General features: G+C 33.4%; 1 protein-coding gene across 1 annotated transcript in view; it reads left to right on the top strand.

The window, feature by feature from the left end:
- The window catches only part of scrib (scribble), a 105,511-nt gene that overhangs the window by 50,541 nt on the left and 41,936 nt on the right, over positions 1-13,034 (top strand). Inside the window, exon 3 of the mRNA XM_065357307.1 lies at positions 12,194-12,272. Within this exon, the coding sequence (XP_065213379.1) occupies positions 12,194-12,272 (79 nt within the window). The remainder of the gene's footprint in view (positions 1-12,193; positions 12,273-13,034) is intronic.

Below are 13,034 nucleotides of genomic sequence, written 5' to 3'. Positions count from 1 at the left end.
ACAAATGTTGACAAATCGATTATTAACCGTTTATACGCTCGTAAATTACGCTCGCAATAAATTGGCTGATAAAGAGGAGTGTCAGTAAATGGCGTACAATTCGCGAACGTAATTGGGTGTGTTTTTTTCCTTTCAGAATCGTAGAAAAAAATTTCTGCTGAGATTCGAAAGAAGTTTCATTTTGTCAGTTTTCGTTGTAGGTACATACCTACCAACTTGATGAAAAAATTACCGATAGCATTTGTATTTCTATTGTCTCCCTTTGGGAACTGAACAGACATAGAGAAAAAACTCGTCGCGACATATTTCGAGAGTTAATTCAGTCAAGATACGAGATATATTTGTAATGTTGCGGGTGGCGATTTGAAAATCGAATAAAATTTATACACAAATTGAAAATATTATCACCCCTGATGATAAATCAGAAAAAGGTCTGCATTGGCTGACCGCGACAGACACACGGCACGACGTCCATTTCCATTACTGCGTTAGATCAGCCCTGAATATAAACTCGAGTACCCCAGCTGAGCCATAAAAAGGCTAATTTTTCTTCGATATACGCGTCGAACAATGAAAGCAAATTATTATACTAACGAACGCACACGTTTTAGCTTTTAACGCGATTCAGTCAAGCGGATTTTAATTTTCCAACAATTTCACTTCATAAGCTATTACACTGTATAGCTCCAGACTCATAGAAAAACTAAAAATTCAACTCCCCGCGGCGTTTTCTTTTTCAACGGACACAAAATACGTTTTATAGAAAAATATCCAAAAATACGAGTCAAGGTCTTTACAGTGTGGGATGTTTCGAAGTAAATCTGGAATACCGATCGCCATCGGTTACTCTAACCTACCGTTATCGTTGTCTGAAAATTGGTCGCCAATATTATTCTTTTAATTCACATGGTGAATGGGGATATTTCGAATGGCGCGACTTTTTTTTCTCTCAAGCACGCCACACTAAACTCTATCATCAGGTACTGAATACTGGATAGTCATTCATTTTGTCTCGACTCGTTAAAAATTGTAATTTCTCTATTTGAAAAGTTGAAAATTTGAAGTTTGGAAACCTTTTTGAAAATTGAATCGAATACTTTGAAATTTTTTGTAAGACGAATGAGCGTTTTTCGTTATTCAAGTTGACACATTAACTCAAGCTCAACTTTATCTTGAAAATGGAACTAGAAATACTCGAAGTTGTAAAAATGTGAAAGTATCTACGAATGAATTGAGTTAGGCTTGAATTTCCAGCGGTAGAATGGAGAAAATAAATCATTCAGCCAAGATTTTTTTTTAGATTTTTCTTTTCTTGTTGGGCGCCTGTTTCTAGTAACTCAAATATAGGCAGAATTGTTACTATAAGTTGAATACATAATGAGATGTACATATAATCAACATCCACTAATGTATTATTGTATTTTTATTTGTTTCAGGTGAGTACGAATTTTCATTCCAAGTACTAATTATAGTACTTATGTAAGAAAGTGAGAATAAGTAAGTCATTTTACTCGTGTGAATTATTGGTCGAGAATCTCGCATTAGTTGATTTTGATTTATTGAAACATTTTTTATTAATACTTGCATCATAATAAGTACATATAAGTATGTACTTATATAAGAGACCTTCATTTCGAGTTGAAGATCGCTCACAATCAGAAACAATTTTTGCTTCAAATGTGTCCCTGGAGAGGAAATATGAGCCCGCAAAAAGGGTGACATTTTTGAATAGATTGCGGGTTTTTCGCTCTAGCCTCTACCCAACTTGTTTTGGAAAAATGTTCGGTTCCAAAATATAATACCTATTGAGATTCTGCGTCGACCTATGCGAATTGTCGTCAAAATCCAAGACGCAAATCCATTTTTAGGGTTCTACTAAGCACTTGAAAATGCGCAAATGGCTCGTTTTTAGGTAATTATTAATTTTGAAAATATATTTTTTTCTCGAATATTACGCGTTGATCATGCCACATCATCAAAAGATTTCATTTCTAAAATACGGGAATATTTTGGAATGCAGTGGTGCCAATTTTTTGGACATTTTTTCCAATTTAAAAAAATTGAGAAATTTTTCGAGTTTGAAAAAATTTATTTTGGAGAATTTTTTGTGCATTGGTCGGGTTGTCTGATATCTCATTGGAAGAGGGAGGTTGTCAAGTATACGCATTTTTCATGTAGTTTAACTTTGAATTTATAACAAAAATTGATACTGAGGGAGGTGGTAAAGCTTATTATCTGAAGAATGTGCCTATCCATAAACATGAAATTTTTCTTCATCAATAGCACAAGTCTCGCGACTCATTCATCCGTATATCTGTCACCAGCGAGTCATACCGATCTTGGCTGGTAAATTAGCGGTAATTCGCGAGGAAATCGCGATTCTATAACAAATGCAAATCATCTGCCAGTTACGCCACCACCTACAACGTTTCACCGATTTAGGTCAGACGATAAATTAACATTCATTCGAAAAACGAATTGAATTAATTTTTTGTCTTCTTCTTTTCGTTGGCTCTTTTCAGATACTGTTGTTTCTTCCTTCAGCTCGCCAAACTCTCCAACACTGTATTCGCCGGTTTAATGATGATGCAACGAACAACCGCTATGTTAACAAGTCAAAGTTGTAATTTCAGGAAGTTACCGGAAGCAATCCGTCATCGCCAAATTTAAATGGCCGAGCTGAACCGGTGACTCAATGGAGAAATTTCGCAACATTCGAAAAAGATAAGGATAGGGTGTTTCAAAATGGATAGGTGTTTTTTGTGCCTGATTACTCGTGAAGGACATACATAATATCTATTTGAACTGTTGATCCTTTTTCTTTCTTTTTTGTTGGAAATGGGTATCATTACTTTGGAATACAGAGATGGTTACCAATATTTTGGTCGTTATTGCCTGATTTCAAAAGACGAGAAAAATAGCTGAAAGCTTGTAAATTTTTTTCAAGTTTTGGAAATTGACAGGAGTGATTGAAAAATGGATACCACTGTGTTTCAAAATATTCCCTCAGTTTCAAAATGATATCATTCAATGTTTGCCAATTTCATGTTCATTGTTGCAAATTTCAAAAAAATCCAGAAAAACAGCCAAAAACATCAAATTTTTCGGTTGTTTGAAATTAGCAATGATTACCAAAAAATTGGCATCATTGCGTTTCAAAATATTTCCCTAGTTTCAGAAAAAATTTTCAAAATTCGAATTCACCCAAAAATAAGCGATTTGCAATTTTTAAATATTATTTTTTTTATTATTTACAGAAGATGTATAGGTATTTTAAATTCTGTGTACCTGCTTGATGCGAAGAGTGGAGATTGAATATCAAATTTTCTGAGAAAATTTCTGAATTGTATGATAAGTGATACCCAATACCCATGAGAACAAAGTAAACGAAGTTTAGTTTTCAAGTTCAGTGAATGCCTTGTGCCCTGTATATTTGTACGTTTCTCTTTTTTAGCCGCCCAAAAAATTATGTAGGGGACGAGATCGGAGAAAAAGGTTTTGAAAACGATGGTGGAGTCGTCTGCGTCAGTGATATTTTTCGAATCCCCTGTTCGAACAAAAAAATAAAATTGAAATATATTTTTAAAATGTTATAAAATGGCTTAGTTTTTAAGATAAGAGATGGAATTTTCCAATGAAAAGAATTTCGTGCTGTGTAATTTGAAAAAAAGGAGCATATTTTGCCTCTTCTTTCGAACTATCTCAATTTTATTATGAATGAAATAGAAAGAACGACTCGCTAGATTCTAGTAATAGTATCTTCAGAATTCAACATACAGAACAGATACATACAAATGAGTATATTGAACTTTTAAAATGAAAATTTTCATAAAACTTGGTGTATTCTTATCTGGTGCTGGGGTGTAACCTACGCCAGTGTTTTTCGTTTTATATAGGTATTTGGCAATTATTCCAGCGATGTGAAAATATTCGCACCTTTTCGCCCACTGATATAACGATGCATAAAATTGAAATTTTATAAGTTTTTTCAACAGTATTGTATGAGTAGGTAGGTGTTTAGAATACACTTCACGAATCCTACAGAAGGTATGATATACCTACTCTTATAACTCTCAGAGTGCGATTATAATTTCGTTCGAATAAAAGGTGTATTATGATCGTATAGACCTTTCCGAAAGTATTTTTTTATTTCGATCAAGAGGGAAAAGTCAACTCAGCCTAGTACTCGAGGTTTTTTTTATATTTTTTTCGTATATTTACCTACTTTTGTGAATGAAATAAATGAACGAACGAAGAGTAAGAGTGTGCGATTGAAAGCACCAGCATACTACGCACAAGAACGTACGGAATGGTGAAGAATTTAAATTCTCAACTTCCGTAACATATTTCATGGTTGCGTTTATGTGTAACTTGTTGCATGTAGTGTTGCTTCTTGAAGAACGTAAGTGTGTGTGTAGTTCACTGAGTGATGTTAGCGGTCGAGGTCATTGTCCGTAAGCTTCTTTATTATGCGATTGCGATCGCGCGCCGATAATGTTTTTCAAAGATCGACGATGTCGGTTGTGCTGATGTGACTGGCTAGTGCACGTTATTTTACTCGTTTGACTTCAACGTGGTTCAGTTATACTGGATGCGTGGGCATTGGTTGTGTTTGAGGAGCCGAATGTGGATCTCACATCATATACAGGATGTCACAGTTTGGCGCAGCTATACCTACATACACACTGGCCGAGTATGTTAGCACTTGCTGAAACTGACTTGTGTGCACGCATGTGATGTACTTGTACTCGTATCTTCAAATTGAAGAGAGCTTTTGAAGAAACGTTCCGACTTTTTGTTGATTGGAATTTTAAAGAAGCGTGACTCCTCTCTTGGTTTTGAAAATGGATCATTTTTTCGTCAATATCTGTCAAATGTTTTGCAAAGTTGTTTGAAAAAAATTGTATCCCCTCCCCTCTCGAATTCAAAACACGCAACGTGTTTTTCATTTTGAAAAGCTCTTCTTTTGACTGGTTGGTCGATTCATCTAAATAAAATAGAACATCCTGTATACTGTGTTTTCATTTCTTCCTCTCTCCGCCATTAGGTGTTGTTCTTTGGTCTGACAGACAATGGAAGAATTTCGTATAGCATCGACGATGATGGTTTCATTGTTTTCGTCTCCGCGATACATTATCGGTAAAGGTCATTTTGGTAGAAGGAGGCGTGCTGAGAAATTCGCAAACAGTAAGAGGAGTTTTGCCACGGTGCAATATGTACTGCTGCCTCGGAGGAGTAAGATCCAAAATGACGTATTATCAGAGAAATGCTCTAGTCGTAAAATCTTTTATGGCGCATAAAACGAATAAATTCGCGTAATTATGGCCGGTTATACGTTTATAAAATGAAAAAGAAATGCGGTATGGCGTATGGCACTATATTTGGATTTTCATTTTGTAAGAAACTACATTATGAGGAGTTTCTTCGCCCGTTGCCGGTGAAAATAATTTTTTACCGGATTTTTTTAAATGAAAAAATGCCTATTGCAGTAGGTTATACTTAGTTTGAGAATATATTTGAGAAGAAGTTTTGATTTGTGATTGCCTCTTTCCTTCCGTCTCATTGGGAAAAATGTTTTAAATTTTTGAAAAATTCGGCCATTTTACTAAAATTTTTTGCAAAATTGTAGGAAAGAGGGAATGGAAATATTTTGTCAAAAATCCAGCAGATATCTGAATTTTTACTGTGAAAAGTGTTGAAAACTGTACTGTTAAGAAGAAGTACCGAACTGACACGAACTAAAAATGAAGCAATATTTTGTAATTTCCTTCAATTTTTAATCCTGGAGAGTAGAGGCCATAGGGGGTGTGTCATTCTTATACGAATGCGATTTCTTGCAATATTATCGAACTTTGAAGTCGCAGACCTCAAAGGTTGATTAAAGAAGGAAATCTTTTGATGAGGTTTAAAAGAAAAACAGATTCGAAACCAACATTTAAAATTTGAAAAACTCCGAATTGAACGTTCACGATGAAAACTGAATTTGAAAGTTGCAATGGCCTCCCTTATCATTGTTCTCAACAAAATAATTTTTAGAGTGAGATCTCAACACCTTCAAAAAAAGTCGAAAAATAATTTTCAAGTAAAGTGGCATTGAGTGACGCCGATTATTTTTTCGATCTTGTGAAGCGTTGTTTATTATTTTCAGATTTTTGAGAGTACTGAATGTGACAAAGATCCAAAATTGTAGTTCTTTAATGTTTCATAGAAGTTGTTTAAAATTTCGAAGATGAGAGATTTTCTTCGAAAAAAATTCGGCTCTTATGAAGAGATTAGCCTGCAACACCTTCATATGTACTATCCGTACTCAGATTACTCGTACATCGTGAGTGGTTTTTTTTTTCGTTTACAATGAAATTATTTTGCTATTTCAACATGCGTCGAGGTTTAGTCGAGGCTTTTTTCTATTCTACCGAGTTAATTTAACTTTATGCAGACCGCAGACGTAGACAAAGGAAGTATGAGAATCAAATAAAAATTTTGAGAGATCTCTTCAGATCAATTTCAATCTAGTCGAGTACAAATTTGCTTTGAAGTAATGGAAGTTGTTCGACCAAACGATAGTAGGTCGGGATACACGAACAGTAAACACACTTACATAGTCGTGGTAAAGTGCATACCTATATACATACATTACATTCCTACTAGGTACACACTGTACACAGTATGTGGTGTATTTTTACACGAAAAGAACCTGATATCTATGTACTTGCAGTGACAGTTTGACATTGCAAAATGTCTTTGGTATTCACACGAGTATTGCAATTTTTTCAATTTTTAACCGTAAAGAATGTGTTTTGTCAATTTACATTATTTAAAAACCACAACAGCACAGCTCATAAAATGATCGTCGAATTTATCTGTTCGACTAGTGTAGCTAATATCATCATACGTTATATGTACACGTACGTACATGTATGTGCATTTATTCGTATATTGATAGTCAATTTATTATTCGTCAATCGTCATTGCCTACGAACGATGTTTAGAAATGAATTTTCAATTTTTAGAGTCGATTTTATGGTATACGAATTCAATCGTCGATGCTCATTGAAAAGGTTTTACGAGTTGGCTGAAAATGGAATTTGTAGATCGATTCGACGGTAACTTATTCTTATCCGAAACTAAAAATTGAAAAACTCGATCGACTAAGGCACTGTAGATTGGTATACTAAGCTGGCTATGTAATTGTATCCGTCGTCACGTATGTGTTGAAGTCAATAAGAAAAGTAAATACTTTGGTAACGACGACGAATGATTTTGTAGCCTTTTGAAATTTAGAACTCGTTGAGAATTTTCTATTTGCATTGCACTCGGTGCTTTTTTCCGCTTTTGAGCGACGCTGTCGTCGTCGAGCTAAAATGATACTGGTTTTTTTCGTCCGTTTTCGGTGGTGAAAAATTTCTATTATGTATTTCATGGTGATATGGGAAATATACTTAGGTACTTTATAATTGCCTTGTTACTTGTTGAATGTGAACCATACGATGAAATACAATTCGTACGGGTATTCTGTGCTGTATATAATAGAGTGTAAAGAAATTAATCCGTAGCGAAAGAATTAAATTACTCGGACTACAATAAGGTTTTATTACGAGAGCGAATCAGCGCAGACGATTGTTTTCAGGGGTTGACAACTAGTGGGTTTTGATTTAAGACGAATTAATTGGCAGAAATGGCGCGAGAAGCTCGTAATTATGGTTTAGTTTGAAAATCACTGATGCTGTGAAAAGAAATGTTATACTTCGTGATGTATTTACTTGTACACCTACTACATTTTATATAATGTAATGGGGTCTATTCAAGTTGCTCATCTGTTTGCAAGGTGGTGTAGAAGTAGAAAAGGGTGAAATGTATGCTGGTGATTTATTAACATACACTGACACTTCGTGGTCTTATTATGTGCTTTCAAAATGACTGATTTCAAGTCCAAATCATGCTACTGTATAGATAAAATTACCGTCCTTTTTGGATTTTCCGTTAGGATATCCGCTTGTAAATTTGACAACGCCAATTATTTCTGATCATCCGTTATTTTATTTTATTTTATTTTTTTTGCGTGAAGCTAATACATGCATACTGCAAAAAATCAAATTTTTGGCAGTTGATGGATATTCTGCCATGATTTTGTTGCTAATGCATTCTTCGAATCATGACGATAATGTACAATTATTGTATTAAAATTACCTAAAGTGAAAGGAAAAACCTATCGATTTAGAGAGACCCCCGTAAAAAGACCATGCATGAAATTTATTCAAAATTGAAACATTCCTTGCATTTTTATTTCGCTATAAATATGGTACTTATCATGGAGGCATTACATAACATGTGCTGTATCTTATCCTCCGATTTAAATTCCTTTCTACTGGAAGTTGAAATGAGATGTTTTCATATTATCAATCGTAACTTATTCTGGTTTTTATGAACCGGTATCACAAGGAAATGCGAATCATGTGATAAAAATGTACTGTCGATTTTTATCAGTATATTTTGTTAGAATATAACGACCCAAATTTGCGATGTTTTTTTATAGTTGAGTAGTCGTTTTGAAAACACTTCTATTGGAAAACTAGACTGAGAAGCTGTCTAGAACAGAAGAATTTAAAGGGATGTAGAATTTTGATAAAGAGTAAGAAAAATAAGAATAAGATCATTTTGTGAATTTTTTTGTCAAAAAATAAAAAATAAATAAAATAGAGCGGTTAAGTTCTACCAAGTAGATACATTTCTGCTTAGCATTGAGGAAACTTCGTAGCTTCCCATTTTGCGTTTATTCTACATTATTCCATGGTGAAAAGCAGTTCGATTTTGCATGCACTCGCAAAGTATTGGTCTATTTATTAAAATTATCATGTAGATGATTACATGCAATAAATTGTCAGTAGGTATTGTGACTTTTCGTAGACATTTTATGTGTGAGGTACTTCAAATGATAGAGAAATTTTTAGGCGAAATGAATAAAAAGAAAGGTCTTTCAGAAAGTCATCATGAAGCCAATTTTCAGAATTTGAATTTCATTTTTCAATTTTTGGTAAATTTTTTTGAAAATTCAAATGTTTATTTTTAGTGATGAAGATTAATAAAAGAAACCTGAAAATTGACTTCTGTCCTACCTTTGTGCTACCGAATCGATTGATGGCGATTTTGCAACTGCGAAAAAGTAACCCCTACCAACAAGTTTTAGGGAAAATAGCCCAGTCCCGATAGATAGTATTTGAAATTCTGTGTCGACTTTTTTAGGTTCTACTGAGCGTTTGAAAGTTTGCAAATCGCTTATTTTTTAAGTACATAAAAAATTCATGTTTTAAAACTTTTTTCTTCACAAAATATTTCGTAACAGTCGAGCCAAAACGTGAAAAGATATAGTTTCTGAAACTAGGGAAATATTATGGAACGCAGGGGTGTAATTTTTTGTCATTATTGCCAATTTCAAAGAAATGAAAAAAATTGGTAAGTTTTTAACTGTTTTTCTCGATTTTTCGAAATTGGTAACAACAACCAAATAATTGGCACCATTGCGTTCCAAAATATTTCCCCAGTTTCATAAATGATACCTTTCCATGTGTTGGCTTGATTTTCAAAACACGAATTTACCCAAAAATAAGCGATGGCAATCTCTGAGTGACTCCAAACTCGAAATGGAGGTCTTCCTATACTTTTTTTTTTGCGATCCACCATAATATGTAGCGCCAACGGGTGCCCTGGTTTTTGGACACCATCAGCGCAAACGTTTAGCGCCCTGCTAGTGAAGTTAGCATGAGTTAGTACGTAGAATAGTTTTGTACTCATGAACAATGAACATGTTCTAAAACTTTTATAGTTTTTTATTAGACTTACTTGATATTTCACGAATGTAAAAAATAAATTGGGACACCCTGTAAGTATTTCTTGTTTTGAAAAGGAAAACTTTATCAATTTAGCCTTCTTTTTTTTAATGCTAATTTAGTTTTAAAATATTTTCGTGCTTTTGAATGAAAAATATTTGAAATTATTTAAATTAAGAAAAAGTTACTGGTAGAAGAGCCTATACTCTATAGTCGATATTTTCCCCCACTACAGCGTTAATTTTTAATACGTAGTTAACGTTTAGTTCATTGAAGAAAAAAAGTTGTTTTTCCGAATCGTGTACGATAGTCTGGTGGGTCCGGTTTTCCTGTTTGAATTAAATGGAAGAGATAGAATAGAATTTTTAAGACGTTAGTTATTGGGTGGATGCGGTGTACTACGGTGAAAACTGGTTGAACCTTGATGCATCTCGATTGAGAATTTATGTACGTAAAATGAGTATGTATTATGGTTGGCGAAATAGTTGCATTCGTGAGCGTATTGCAATGGTAGTACCCGGGAAAAAAAGTTTTATAGAATTTTATAAAAAATACCCACTTATTTTCTATACAAAATTTGTCTCTATCAAACTGTATACAACTGTATAAAATTTTATGCAGTTGTATGCAGTTGTATACAGTTTGATAGAGACAAATTTTGTATAAAAAATAATTGGGTATTTTTTATAAAATTTTATGTGTGGTTGTTATGAAGAAAAATTTTAACATTGATTCAAACATTTTGTGGATTGTGGGCTTCCAAAGCATCCACTTTTTATCAAAAATTAAGTCCCACGCTCGTCACTTCACTACACATGACACTTTGAGTGGAATAATTAGAAGAGATCAATAAAATCAATTATAGAGAATGATGCAGTACTTTATCTAAGAGTACTAACTATACCATTTCATTTGATACAATTGTATCATTTTTGATAAACTTGTATAAAAATGTATAAAATATTGTCTATTTGATAAAATTGCATAAATTTTGATAAAAAAAAAAAATTAAAAACCAACACCATATTTGATCAATTTTATCAAATTTTATACAGCTGAATCAAATTCTATACAAATGTACACAGTTTTAAACAATTTTATAAACGTTTATACAATTAATGCAAATTATCCATTCTACTGAAAAAAATTTTATACAATTTTATCAAAGCAATTACTCTTCTTTTTATCAAAAAAAATCTATGTGAATGTATAAAACTGTATACAATTATATGCATTTGATACACCTTTATAAAAAGCTAATTCAATATTGATGAAATTCTATAAAATTTTATGCAATTTTATCAAAGCAATTATTTTTCTTTTTATGAAAATGTATAGGAATGTATAAAACTGCATACAATTGTATCATATTTGATACACCTTTATAAAAAGCTATTTCAATTTTGATGAAATTCTATAAAATTGAATGCAATTTTTATAGAACTCTATACAAGTTAATGCAATTTTTATAGAATTCTATACAAGTTTATAAAACTTTTTTTCCTGGGTATTTTTGTTTGCCCGCATATAAAAGTATAAGTATGAAAAGATGAAATTGTTGCTTAATGTATATTAGGTGCCTAAAGATTGGTTTCGATTTAAAATGACGCGAGTACGGATGCTCTCGCGTGTTATATATTCCGAAAGAATGGCATAAAAGTAAAGATAAATGACTTAATTTTATAAAATGGCCGCCAGGAGAAGTATGAGACGAGGAAAATGTTTATTTTTAATTAGGAAGAATTGGAAGGATATGCTGCGCCGAGGTATCAAGCTACAAGGGCTAATTTATTATCGCGTTTTATCGCGAGTACTCTACTGACAGTAACTATAAAAGATAACGTCACGATCTTTAAAGGATTGTAGCGGGTAATTTTGAAAAATACGCCCGTTTCGAAAAGCATCTACTTCGAGCACTGACTGCTCCAAATGAAAGAAGAGAGAGAAAAAATGGATCGGTTGAACTCTATAAATACTCATACAACTGATAAGACCGTTATAATGAATTATTTCGCCAAAGCGAGCTGTCTTCTTCCGTGTGTGAAAATGACCAGCGGATAATTTTTTTCATTTGGGCGGAAAACTCGTGTTGAAAATTATTTCACCGTGTTATCCGCAAGGTAAACAAAAGCGTCGAGTTGTACGAGTGGCACGGTGCTGCGGGGTGGAAAATTCTCTCCGGTTTTTCTGCTTCTTAACGCAAGAATAAACGAGAACGATTTTGATTTTATTACTACGTATACCTTTTTGTTTGGTGTATTGCGAAATAAACGACGAGAACGAGAGAGAAAATTGTATGTACGAGGTAACTTGTGTCTTTTATCATGATATACGCTCTTTAAAAAGCTCTTCTTTTGTTTCATTTGCAGATATTCCAGACATTCCGGATGAAATCAGAAGTTTACAAGCTCTACAAATCGCAGATTTTAGCAGTAACCCAGTTCCTAGGTAATTAGCAAATTTGTGTGCAATATGTAAATATACGCGTGTGTAGCTAGTTTTATGCAATATTTATGAGCCTACAAAATTGGTCGTTTTTACAGTGCCGAATTTTACAAACATGTCTATATTTTAGTGTATCTGTATACTAACGGCTGATTATATTGGAAAGCGAAATAAAAGCGAAACTCGATTGGTCGTCAGCTTATTTAGGTATACAAACTTGACATAATTTCAAAGAGACAAAATTCTCTGTGGGTTTTATCATCAAAGCGTCTGCATGTTGTACGTACTCGTACTCGTATATATTAATGTACCTAATACGAATTCCTACTACACAGCGTACAAATGGTACATTAGTATGGAGGATTTGTGTAAATATTTAACGCGATCTTGTCAAAGTACGCGTACTCTATGCACACAGGTTGACCCAAGTTTATATTAACAAACAAGCAACTGGTGATCGAACTTGACTAAGCAACCAGAAAACGTGATATTTATACGCGTAACCTTGCTTAGAATTTGTTAGGGTTACTAGGGTCAAAGCTCTTGAAATTTGCTGCATTTTGTCCGGCAATTAAATAGGTAATTACCTATATCTTTTGTGAGCCAAAAAAATGACCTTTGATATTTAAAACAATTAGTAACCCTTCGATGTTTAGAAGAAGTTCAATAAGAAAATTTTAAAAATTTTCATACGAGAAGTTGTACTAAAAAATTGGGTTGTGATATTTGAAAAACAAAAAATTGAGATATCACTCACTTTGGGAA

Source organism: Planococcus citri, chromosome 3 (genome assembly GCF_950023065.1).
Source record: "Planococcus citri chromosome 3, ihPlaCitr1.1, whole genome shotgun sequence".
NCBI classification, from domain to species: Eukaryota; Metazoa; Arthropoda; class Insecta; order Hemiptera; family Pseudococcidae; genus Planococcus; species Planococcus citri.
This window is presented reverse-complemented; position numbering and strand designations above follow the sequence as displayed.